The sequence below is a fragment of the Neolamprologus multifasciatus genome, chromosome 3, assembly GCF_963576455.1.
Source record: "Neolamprologus multifasciatus chromosome 3, fNeoMul1.2, whole genome shotgun sequence".
In the NCBI taxonomy this organism is placed as follows: Eukaryota; Metazoa; Chordata; class Actinopteri; order Cichliformes; family Cichlidae; genus Neolamprologus; species Neolamprologus multifasciatus.
In genome coordinates this window covers 8,569,446-8,582,201 of record NC_140441.1, presented here as the reverse complement: position 1 = coordinate 8,582,201, position 12,756 = coordinate 8,569,446, and the positions used below count along the sequence as shown (strand labels likewise).

The window sequence follows — 12,756 nt, the reverse complement described above, 5'->3', positions numbered from 1 at the left end:
GAAGGAATGAGAAACTTGAGGCCTTTATGAAAGATGAGAAAAAAATGTTTACTTTGCATCTTGAAGTTTTTTTCCCATCTCAGCCAAACTGTTTAAAAACATCATAGAGAGATTATTCACAATACACAATACACACACACAAAAAAAAAAAATAGAAGTATTAATTTTAGAGTAATGTTTATTAAACTTTTTAAAAATGTAAAATCTTATGATGAGATGATCATAGCAACATAGATTATAATTCATGCAGTCTATCCTGTGTTCAGCTGTGGAAACCAGGTAAATTTCAAAAATTTCTGATCAGAAACATCAAATGATATAAAAAAGAGTGAATCCTTACCCCTGTGGAGTTCCTGCTCGATAACAACTTCTATTTTGAAGGTAAAGATTAAACAGTGATATCACAGATATTTAGGCAAATGATAAATGTCCAGAGAGGAAAAATACTAAACCTAAGCTGTGCACTTCATACTCTGTCTTACCATTTCAAACTACAGCAGCTGATGAACAAAACTTACATTACATTCAGTCATTTTCATGTTTAAATACTTTTAACTAGTATAAACATTTAAATCTGCCAGTTTATGCAGTGATACAGGTTTATATAATGTATTTACCTGCGGTACTTTTGAATACTCATCGTGATGTCTCCTGTCGTGTGTATTGAAAGTCTTTTTCCAGTCTGACACAAGTATGACTGTACACTGAACTCAACAGACCAGGGGTGGAGTTCACTGAACTCCACCCCCTGGTCTGTTCATAAATACTATGTAGCTCCTGCTCTTCAGCACTGTTTCCACAATGGATAACTCATACATCATAGCGATAGACTTTGGCACTGCGTACAGTGGATATGCTTTCAGTCTGACAAAAAGAGAAGCAGAAACTGAACCTCGTTTAAAATACTGGGGTGAACAGGTTGCACTAAGGACCCCAAAGACTCCGACCTGCATCCTTTTTGATGAGCATGAAAAATTTCTCAACTTTGGTTATGAAGCCCAGTCAACTTATTTTAAAACACGCAGTGATAAAGCCAGAAATAAATTCTTCTTTGAATGCTTCAAGATGTCCCTCTATGGCAAAGTAAGTGTAACAATCTGATTATGTCAATATTCTAATATTATGGGTTAACACTTTCTGCTTTGAGTTGAATGTTTTATAAGTCCTAATAAATAAATAAATATAGCTCTAGCATTTTACTGATCTACCTTACTAATTGTAATATAACTTCAGATGATAGCCACATGAACATAAACACAAGTGCATTAATATTAAACATAAGTATTATCTTTTGGCCAGATCATTTTTGAAAAAGGCTTTTAACAGTATAAATAAAGGATATATAGATAGAGAGATATAGATATATACAACTGAAGCTGTAAATGAAATAATAGGTTTGTAGCTTCTGACATGAGAGTCTAAATCAAGCAATTAACAGCTAACAACACGACAGAAGTCCTTTGTCATGTTATTCATATCCAGTCTGCCATCATAGAAGCTTAACAGTGATGTGAAAATTGAAGCTGCAAATGGAAGATCAATGAAGGCACTGAAGGTGTTCACAGAAGCTCTGAGATACCTGAAGGAGGACGCTCTGAAGTTCATCTCAGAAAATGCTGATGGGAAGCAGTTCATAGCCTCTGACTTCACCTGGGTGGTGACTGTACCTGCCATCTGGGATCCTTCAGCAAAACAGTTCATGAGAGCAGCTGCGACGCAAGTAAAACGACAATAAACAGATGTACTGTACAGCTGTTTTAAAGAGAAAATGACTAATTTACCTTTGATTTATAGGCAGGAATTGTTACCGCAGGAAAGGAAGACAGATTGGTCATTGCACTGGAACCAGAAGCAGCCTCAGTTTGGTGTAAGAAGCTGCCAGCTGATGGTTTTAAAACAGAAAATAACAGCAGAGTCACATTCGAACAGGCTTCAGGAACACAATACATTGTGGTGGACTGTGGAGGTACTCTATGTTTTCATAGTGCAGTTTTTCTTACTTTTTATGTTTTCATGGTTTGAAAGAGGAGTGATAGAAGCCATTTACGCCCACTGTGAATGACCATCTTTGAACAGAGGTGGTGGTTTACGACACCAACTGTCTGCCATCTATAATCCAGTTTTGAGATCCCTTCTCAAACACCTTAACGCCCACTCACATCCTGGGCCATCTGACCTCAGGGAATCACATGATAGGGTGGGGCTAGGTTCATAATGAGTTCACCCGAAACCCTGGCTGATTGTGACCTACACAGGTTTTCAAGAGAACTTCAACGTTCAAAAATAAAAAAAAAACCTGTTCAACAAATAAATGTGCTAATGTTAGCTAGATAACTACTACATGGGGTATGAAGACATTAAAGTAATGTTAGCTTGTCATTGAATAGAATAGAATAGAATAGAATAGAATGCCTTTATTTTCACTATACAGATGTTCAATGAGATAGTCAGTGCAAACAAGTGTGTGTGTGTGTGGGGGGGGGGGGGGATGCACAGTTCTGCATTCTTGCTCATCAAACGTGGTGTTGCATGTGATTTATAGAGGGAAATGGGAAAAAATGGCTGAGTGGAATTGTCTTTATCAGTGCATGTGCGAGTTAAGGGTGGTTAAGGCCTTTTGTAATAAACAATAGGGGGTTAGTGTCCCTGTTGGGGGGACACTCCCATAGGGTTTAAATCTGGGATTCTCCACCATTTGACTCTAGATCTGAAGAAGCTTCTTGAAACTTGTTAGTTGACACCACTTGGGTGGCTGTAGCTCAGGTGGCAGAGCAGGTCAGCCACTAATCAGAAGGTTGGTGGTTCAATCCCAGGCTGCCTCCTGGCTGCATGCCAAATATCCTTGGGCAAGATACTAACCCCATATTTGTCTACTGGTGGTGGTTAGAGGGCCCGGTGGCACCAGCGTCTGGCAGCCTCGCCTCTGTCAGTGCGCCCCAGGGCAGCTGTGGCTACAATGTAGCTTGCCATCCCCAGTGTGTGAATGACTGAATGTAGTGTAAAGCGCTTTGGGGTCCTTAAGGACTAGAAAAGCGCTATACAAATGCAGGCCATTTACCATTTTAACCATTTCACTAGTTGATACCAGATAACTAAATTGATATTGCTCCCAAAATTTAGAGAATCAAATACAGGGAAGTTAAACTAAGAAAATGTGAGTTTGGTGCTGGTGTCCTTACACACTTGTGTATAGTTCTGTGTATCACTCACTGGTGAATACACAGAACTATACACAAGTGTGTAAGGGGCCGTAAAGTCTGCATTTGGGGGGTGGAGGAGAGAATGATTTGTAAAGATGTCACTTGTAATTACTTCCTGTGTGTTGCAGGTGGAACCATTGACATCACTGTTCATGAAGTCCTGGAGGGAGGAGCCCTGAAAGAGCTGCACAAGGCCTCAGGAAATGATCTGGGGGGACAAATTGTGGATAGAAAATTCAAAGAGTTCCTCAAAGAAATCTTCAGTGATAGTTTGTGGGATGAATATGAAAAAGAGCATCCAGGAGAGCTGCAGAAGATGATGTATGAAATATCAATTTTAAAAGAAATTGATGATGATGTTGATATCAGCTGCCCATATAACCTGGGTGAAATGGCAAAAGGAAAGCAGAAAATGGAAACATTTTTTGAATCCCTGAGAGGTGTTTCCTGGAATCAAGGAGCCATCAAAATCTCAAAAGAGAAAGTACGATCTTTCTTTGCTGAGAGTCTGAATGGCATCACCAAGAGCCTCAGAGAAATCCTGAAGAAAGATTTCAGGATTGAGTACATTCTGTTAGTCGGAGGCTACGCTAGAAGCCTGATTCTGCGTCAGCATATTACCCATCACTTTGGTGATCAGTGTAAAGTTCTGTGTCCTTCTCATCCTCAAGAACCAATCATGAAGGGAGCTGTGCTGTTTGGAAGAAACCCAGCATTGGTGGCATCTCGAATAAGTGCCTTTACTTACGGGGTTTCTTTGACTCTTAGGTTTGATGCATCCAATCATAGGGCAGACAAGAGATACACAAACAAAGAGGGCGAGTGGTGTAGTGATATTTTCTGTGTACTGGTGAAGGAAAACGAGGAAGTGGGCTGGGATAAAACCAGTGAGTACAACTGCACTCCAATAGAAAGAGATCAGACAGCGGTTACCTTTGCATTTTATCGCACAGAGAGAAATATCCAAGGTCTAATGTATGTGGATGAGTGGGGAGTAGAGAACATTGGTTCTATTATTCTTGAGTCACCTCACACAGCACGCGGCATGAATCGTGAAATCAAACTACAAATCAAGTTTGGTGCCACAGAAATGACGGTCACAGCCATAGATGTAGATTCAGGTTCAACCGTTAAAACTGAGCTCGACTTCATGGCTAAATCAAAGAGATTGTTCAGAAACCACGTGGCAGAAGTGATTTCCTGAAACATCAGGAAATCACTTTCCTTGCTTAGACTGCTGCCCCCGCGACCCGGCCCCGGATAAAGCAGATGAAGATGGATGGATGGATCAGACAAACAAATAAATATATTGATGTTAGAGTCACTGCTGTCCTTAAGCTATAATAGGTACTCTAACAGTTTATTTTCTGTATCACACAAGTAGTGAAAACATCTTTCTTCTTATGAGATTTAATGAGAACCAGTGTGCAGTTACACTGAAGTTTATTAAAGCATTTTTTTTTATTACCATTAAAAATGTACAAATCATACTTACAGCCAACAAGTGTGTGTGTGTGTGTGGGGGGGGGGGGGGGGGGGAGTGCACAGTTCTGCATTCTTGCTCATCAAACTTGGTGTTGCATGTTAGTGATTTATAAAGGGAAATGGGAAATAAATGGCTGCATGGAATTGTCTTTATCAGTGCATGTGTGAGGTAAGGATGTTTATGGCCTTTGGTAATAACCAATAGGGGTTCCGTGTCCCTCTTGGGGGACTCTCCCATAGGGTTTAAATCTGGGACTCTCCACCATTTGACTCCAGATCTGAAGAAGCTTCTTGAAACTTAGAGAATTCCAGACACTTTTCTTTCCATTTACATTCTACTTATACAATGATGTTTTATGCCAAAGTTTACAGGAGTTCAGATAATTTAAGTTTATCAATGCATTATTGATACAATGAAGATAATTTAGGCAGAACACATCTTCCACATCTCTTGTGTTTTGGATATTTATTTATGTTAGCCTGAGAGGATGAAACTAAAATCATGCAGGTCTCACAGTTAAAACATTGAATCGACCAGTGTTAGTTGATACCATTGGTTGATACCAGATAACTAAATTGATATTGCTCCCAAAATTTAGAGAATCAAATACAGGGAAGTTAAACTAAGAAAACATGAGTTTGGTGCTGGTGTCCTTACACACTTGTGTATAGTTCTGTGTATTCACCAGTGAGTGATAAAGGCCGTAAAGTCTGGAAGCATTTTTGCTTTATTACCATTAAATTATTACCATTAAAAATGTACAGATCATTCTTACAGCCATTTAAAGCAGACACGGACTTCCCCAAGACATCAAACTATATAAATAAAACTTGTGTATAATTCAATCCACCTTGACACACCTGGAATTTTGATTTCTCTTTTTCTTTTCTTCATAAAAATGCTAAACTGTACCTTAATGTCCAAAGACTTTGCTTATTTTAAATCCTTCAAAATGTATAATTTTTAATATTTTTATTAGAGTATGGTTCCTGTATATATATTTTACAATCTACCCAGTGAGTCAATAATTCTTAAATAATTTAACCAAAATTACATAGAACAAAATTTAAATAATGTTATTGAGAAGTTATTTTGAAGTATTACTTCTATTACTTTAATTTGAATGATAATTGGGACATAAAAAGTTACATTTATCCAATCTGGGGGAAAAAAATGTTGCTGTTTTTTCTTCCAAAATAAGTGTGAAAATGTTTTTTCCCCTTGGAAGGTCACAGTTACTGCTATCAGTGCTCATTGCTAATACCTAATAATAATTAGGCCCTGTATCATAATGATCCTGTACAACACCCATTATTGCTTGTTTGACCACAATAAAGGGCTTTAATGTGTTGTTTTAAAGTCATTGTTCAATAAAATATTTTATTTTTTTAAGTTATGAACATGTTTCTTCCTGTAAGGAAATTAGTTGTCTTCATAACCTGTGGACTCATCGCATTCCCTTGTATATGAGGTGGAGTAGGAGGGTCTTCGTCCACTTCCAGTAACAATAACAAACTAATTTCTTGGTTAGTTTTGTAAATCACCAAAATGACCAATCATGGAACTGTGTCCTGCCCAGTAAGCACTCTGTTTATACTTACTGTGAAAACATTGTTATCTGTTTGCTAGGTGAGGGGGTATCAGATTATCTGCACAATGAGTTATATGCCATTAGCATGTTTTTATGAATTAAAATGAATGAATAAATGTTGAAAACTTTCCAATTGACCAACAGTTGCTGCAGGCTGTGGGTGGAGCCCAACCCTCCACCTCTCTCATTTCTTGTAAAACAAAACTTACTGCTTTACTTTCGTTTTCTCTGTGAGGTTTTTTTTTTTTTTTCATACTCAGTGACTTATAAATACACTATCCATGAACTGCAAAAAGCTCCAGTAGAATTTTGTTGTTGTTGTTCTGAGGTAATCTTGGCACTGAAGCTCCACACAACACAAAGAAGAGACAGTAAATATGAGCAGAAACTTTCCATCAAATTTGAAATTCAAATCTTTCATGTTTTACTAAGATATGTGGTACAGATTTGCCTGACCGGACTCCTCCACTCCCAATTTGTAGTGTCTGATTAGTCGTAGTCAAAATGTTTATTTAACTTACGTGCATTTAACTTCAAAAGCAGAATAAACACTTATGTTTTCTATTCAGTTGCACTTATACACAGCAGTTTTCTCTTCAGTTTGTGATGCTTTGTAATCTTTGCTGTTTAGAAGTTAAGATAATCTCTAATATAACAACACCCAACCTGTGGACAGACTGTGTTACTAAACCACACCCTCCACTTGGGCCATTTCATCTTACTCAGTTCATTGTCCTTGTTAAACCATGTTTAACTGAGATCTCCTGTGAGTTTAACAAACTGTCGACTGTTTAAAACATATCAACATAGTATCAAGCTCTGCTGTAAGATACATCATGACTGCAGCATTCGTTCACATGATGATGTGTCACTCATTAGTCATGCTGACTGTCTGTTCTGATGGTGAGATGGTTTCTTATTGCCTCTCTTTTCATGATGCTCCAGTGTTACCTCTGCTCTGATTAAGTCACTTTTTTGCAGAAACATTTCTGAGAATAACTAAATATTTAATCTTTATCTGTGTTGAATTTGTTACTTATGTGGTTGCAGTTTGTGACTCTGAGCTATAGGAAAACAGCAGACTGACACGTGAGAGCCACTGGGAACATTTCACACTTCTTGCAAACAGACTATTGTTTGCCCAATAAAGAGAGAATAAATTAACTCAAACAAAATCAGGCGAAGACCAGATGACATGTATTGTTTGCTAAATAAAACAGAATGATGTGGGATAAAATTTCTACCCTGAGCTGTAAAAACAATATTTTACCAGCATCAAATTTCACTGCTCTGAAGGATGTTTAAATCATTCTCATTGATCTCTCTGATCCCTTTGTTACTCAGCTGGAAAAAATAAACACTATTGACTCCAAAACACTTGTGATACTCCTTTACTCAAACCTCTGTGCAAAGGGATAATGTAAAAAGCAGATCTGAGGGTCAGTGCCTCAGTCCTACACATACGCTGTGTCCCATTTCGGGGTATGCACGCTTGAAGTACGCATTTTAAGTGCGGTTACGTCACCGCCACGCGACGACGGCTGTCCCAATTCGAAGTGTACTTCAAATACATACTCCAAATGCGCCGTCAATTTCCCCAAATACCAAGCGTGGTCCGGTGCACGCTTCGTGGTCCCATATATCCCACAATTCATAGCGCGGCGGTGGGTGTGGATAATTTTGCCGCAAAATACGGCAGAAGGGAGCGGCCGAAAAGTGAACTGTCAAAAGTAAGTACTGAATATGACGTCACTTATTCATGTGCGAATGTTTAATAATGAAGAACATTAAAACATTGTTGTTGGCCACATGTCGGCAAAGTTATGTGACACTAGTGATGTTTGTACTTTCAGCATTAACTTGGTTTTAAAGCCTCTACCTCTAAATATACATATAGTCGACCTTAATCTTACAGAGAATCTGATGATTTTATGGATAATTAAAGTCAGTCATATATCCACAAACACAACAAGCTGAAAGTCAGTGATATATATATATATATATATATATATATATATATATATATATATATATATATATATATATATACACATATATCATAATAATCTGACAATACTATAATATTGGCCATATTATATTTACATTACCATAGTGAGATGACTTTAGTCTCATGAACAACATTAACTAATTGTTATTTGCTAACTAATCTTAAATAACTGTTCAGTACAGAAATGAAGCCCAACAATCATGTTTTACAGTCCTGTGGTCTCAGCCTCAGATACTCAACTAATCAAAGTGATGTCAGAACAAAAATGAATGGCCAACAAAACAATTTTCTCCTTCATTTCTGTCACACAAAGCTGTATGTAACGTGTCTCGCGGTTAGTATCATGGTTGCTAGGCAACCTGAACAGCGTGACGAAGCATAGACCGTCCCATTTCACAAGCCTCTCACTTCCGCACTTCTCGTACTTATAGTACGCACCGTACGTAGTACGCGTAGTGCGCGTAGTGCGCGTACTTCAAGCGTGCAGACCCTGAAATGGGACACAAATTTAATTTGCAATCAGAGGCAGAGGCAGACATTTGAAACACCCGGGGCTTAGCCCTAAAGGGTAGTATGCATGTGGGATTTATTTATTTACTCATTTATTTATTTATTTTTATATACATATTTTTTTTTTTTTTTGGGGGGGGGGGGGGGGGGGGGGGTAGAAATGACTGAAAGATTAATTGCCTCTGTTTTGAGTGTTGTTCAAAAAAGAATGACTTCATATGGAAAAATATATATCACATCTGCAGGACACCTTAAAGAAAAAGGTTAGCTAGATCATTTCCCAGGCAACATCAGTAGCTCCGTAACCCTGCAAAAGATGTCAGTGTGTTTTGTATATTAAGTTTGCTTAAGACCTGGCTCTGCCTGGACCCTGCATACACACCATCATGGCCTGGGAAACAAGACCTGGAAGTGAAATTAAACTTCAAACTTGTAAACAATTGTATCATAAGAGTAATAAAGCATTCAGCATCAAAGACAAGTATCATGTGCATGTTTTCTCAAATCAATAAACCACAATTATTGTCATAATTCGCCCCAGACATGGATCATCCCATGTGTTTAGTCAACATTAACGTAATCAGTGACTTCCCTTAAGCAAAGTCACTCCACTCATTTATCTTTACAAGCTCAATAGTGGCCAGCTAATGAGCCCCATATTAAACTATTCCATAAACACTGCACCTCTCATTTGTTTTCTCATGCCACTTGTCTGTCTCTGCTGAACCCTCTACATGCACTCAAAAAAACATTAGAAAAACACACATGGACAATTCTGGTGGTCAGGCGCAGGTCAAGAGGTTCCAGGTGTGCTATATAAAGACCATAAAGTTAGCCATCCGCAACTGTGAAAAGGAGTGGCACTGGGTTGTCTCACATTTCATTCTGATTGTCAAAGTAACCTTCACATTTTCCCAATGACACAGTGTAATAGCATCACCAACTCATAACCTGTAAACACAGTTTTCTTCACACATAAACCCAGAAATCCTGTGGTAGAAAAAACATCAACCAGTTGTGTCCTGTTATAAATCACATGATTATCTCTCTGCTGTAGAAAAGAGAATGTAAATGTTAGTGCTGCGCAGGTGTATACACACTTTCTCGCAGTGATCTCTGTGAGCAACACAAGGTAGTGAATAACACCCCTGGTAGATTCACAGACACAGAAAGTGGCATTTAAAAGGTTAAATCGTTACGGCCCAAAGCTCACGCAAACTAGGATGTTGCTGTCATCTTTCTGCTCCTGTAAAAAGAAACACACATAGATTCATCCACACCTTTGTCAGGTGGGGGTTAACTTCGCACAGTGGTGTCACATCAGTCAAGTCTTGTTAGCTTTTGTCAGCTTTTACCAGTCAGTCAGTTTTTTTTATTTTCATTCATTCATCCTTTCTTTTCTGATAGCGGAAAATCGCCTTTTGTTTCCACCCTAAGCAAAATGACGTCATTTCAAAAAGAAGAATTTTAGACTGGATTTCCTCGCTGAATCCTTTTTCGGCAGGGACTCATTTTCTAATTGTCCCAGATAAGTGACTTTCTCCTGAGCCCATTTTAATGTGGAGAAACTCACTTGCAACAGTTTTCCTGACGAAGTGTCGCATAGTGCTTTCGTTCTAATCATGCAGATCTGCTCAAACGACAGAGATTATCTGAGAAGTCTGGGCTCGGGTGAGCCTGACTGCTGAAGATATCTACCTATTCGGAACCATGATAACAGGGTTCTTGCTGATCGGAGCTGGCTTGGCCCTGACTTATCGCAGAATTAAGGAAGCGGAACCGGCTGTTCAAACCCCCACAAGGCTGCCCGCTGGGATTGAAATGATGGGACGAGGCGTGAGTTTCTCAAAATGGGCTCATTGAGTGCAGCACTGAGAAGATCTTGGAGAACGCACGGCTGCCGTGAATACTCAGAACAAGACCTCTGAGTGAAAAACTGGTTTACATCTGGAGGGGCTAGCTCGAATAACACCCTTGAGCGCAAATTCGATCACATCTTGGGGAAGTGCACTGCAGTCGTGAGTTCTCAGAACCTGCTCTTTGAGCAAAAAGAATGACAACATCACGGAGTGTAAGTTTGGATAACATCATAGAAAGCTCACGGCTCTCCAACAGGAGATTGAGAGACCAGTGTTGGACTGTTAGAACAGCTTTGAAATTCATATGAGTTGTTCGAACTAAAGTAAAAACCATCATCACTTCATGTGGAGACCCCTTTGGCGCCAGCTGTGGGCTCAAGGCTGGAGCTGAACAACAACACCCTGATAACGACTGTGTTTAGACTGTTTCCCCCATTCCATGCAAGGCCACCCGGGTTGTCTGAAAGACTGTTTACTTAGCGTGGCGGGGCGAAGGACACTGTCTCAGCTGAACTCTGGACACACACACACATACATATACACTAATATGCACACACTGATCCCCCCTCCCTTTCCAAACGCCTTCGATGCTTGTGCCCTATCGGGGAAGATGGCGGTCGACTGGACCAGCGCAGACATGCTGCAGGACCGGATGCGCTGTCTACACCGGCTCTCTTACCCTTTACCCACCCCTGTTACTTGTCTTGTGTTTCTATGGTGTATTGATAGTCATGTGCTTTTTGTGCTGAGGTGTTTTTTCTGTTATCAAACTGTTCTCCCACTAGGAGCTCAGTCTGAGTGGGGTTTTTTTTCTCCTCCTCTTACCTCATGTTATGTATTTTCATTGTTTTTTTTCCTATCAGCCTACCGTTCTGACATGTCTCCCCAATGTGATGTTTATGTAAAGTTGGTCAGAAGGTTCCTTTGTAAGTGCGCATGCACCATTAGCGTGCTGCCTGCTGTAACCCTAATTTCCTTCGGGATTAATAAAGTATTCTGATTCTGATTCTGATCAAACAAAACTTTCAATGCACTGTGAAAGTATCAAAATAAAAAGGCCTTGTTAAGTCATGACACATGCTCCTCGTCTCAGGAGGGTAAATCATACCAAACCTAATTGGTTGGCACAACTTTGCAACAAAAGAAAAAACATCAACTAGATTAATTCGAAACCATCCATCAGCCACACAACACACAACATAAGCCTAAGTTTTTTATTAGCTATGAGTTTAATCCCCAGGTCTGTGCTCTTCACTCATTTAGGCCACACACCCATTTTATTCAGTTTTCCTTTTCCCCCGTCATCATAAAACATGTGACATGTTTTTATGTACTTCACAAAAGAAGTTTGTTCTTATGTATTCAGAGTTGTGTATCTGGGTGCAGGATTCACTCGCACATCAGACCAAGAAACTCAGTGTTTTAGAGTCTCCACTCTAACAAACTCCAACACATCTCATTCATTCGTGCTAGAATTCAGTCACTTTTCCTTAATCTAAGAACGATCAACTAATTTGCATATCAGCTATTAACCCACTAAGATAACAGGACAACAGAAATGCATGTTCAAATAGAATTTCCCTCATACAGTAAATTACTTGTGCTGCATCAATCAAGCAGAAAGCATCTCCCAATTTACTATATCAACAACTAAATTTATTGTCTGATCACTGGTTGGTCAAACCAGAATCTTTTTTCCCACAAAAATTAAACTGTTGTCCTGCAACCTAGAGAGTTAATTGTCAGCATTGGATAAATTCAGCATTTGATAACAAGTGTCTGTTAAATTGACACTATTTTAACACTGATGAGAGATACAAGCTAATTTTCATTGCATGTGTGTTTGTGTTATTAGGCAGGTTTAATGCATGTCTGTGGAGCTGCATATCCAGCAGAGCATGTTCTTAAAGCTGCCTGTCCTACACATTTCTCTGCTATTATACTACTTTGCTATGAGTCCACTGGTCTTTGCATCACTTTGCATCACACGAAGTGACTTGGACAAGATGATAAAAAGACTCACATGCTCAAGATGCTGCCTAATCTTCATGAGCTCTCTTGTATTTGTGTTAGTAGGGTTAATGCATGTTCTGCTTGTGTGT

The 12,756-nt window shown here is 39.2% G+C and overlaps 1 protein-coding gene across 3 annotated transcripts; it reads left to right on the top strand.

Annotated features, from left to right (window-relative positions):
- Window positions 1-779: 779 nt before the first annotated feature.
- LOC146521426 (heat shock 70 kDa protein 12A-like) lies at window positions 780-4,436 on the top strand. 3 transcript variants are annotated; one of them, XM_085154976.1, is made up of 4 exons: window positions 780-1,083; window positions 1,496-1,720; window positions 1,795-1,966; window positions 3,329-4,431. In XM_085154976.1, the coding sequence occupies exons 1-4, from the start codon at window positions 802-804 to the stop codon at window positions 4,402-4,404; spliced, it is 1,755 nt and encodes a 584-aa protein (XP_085011102.1). In that variant the 5' UTR covers window positions 780-801; the 3' UTR covers window positions 4,405-4,431. The 3 variants fall into 3 exon arrangements, with proteins under 3 accessions (XP_085011102.1, XP_085011104.1, XP_085011103.1); XM_085154978.1 differs by having other exon boundaries at window positions 971-1,083; window positions 1,483-1,720; window positions 3,329-4,436; XM_085154977.1 differs by having other exon boundaries at window positions 975-1,087; window positions 1,499-1,720; window positions 3,329-4,436.
- Window positions 4,437-12,756: the final 8,320 nt, after the last annotated feature.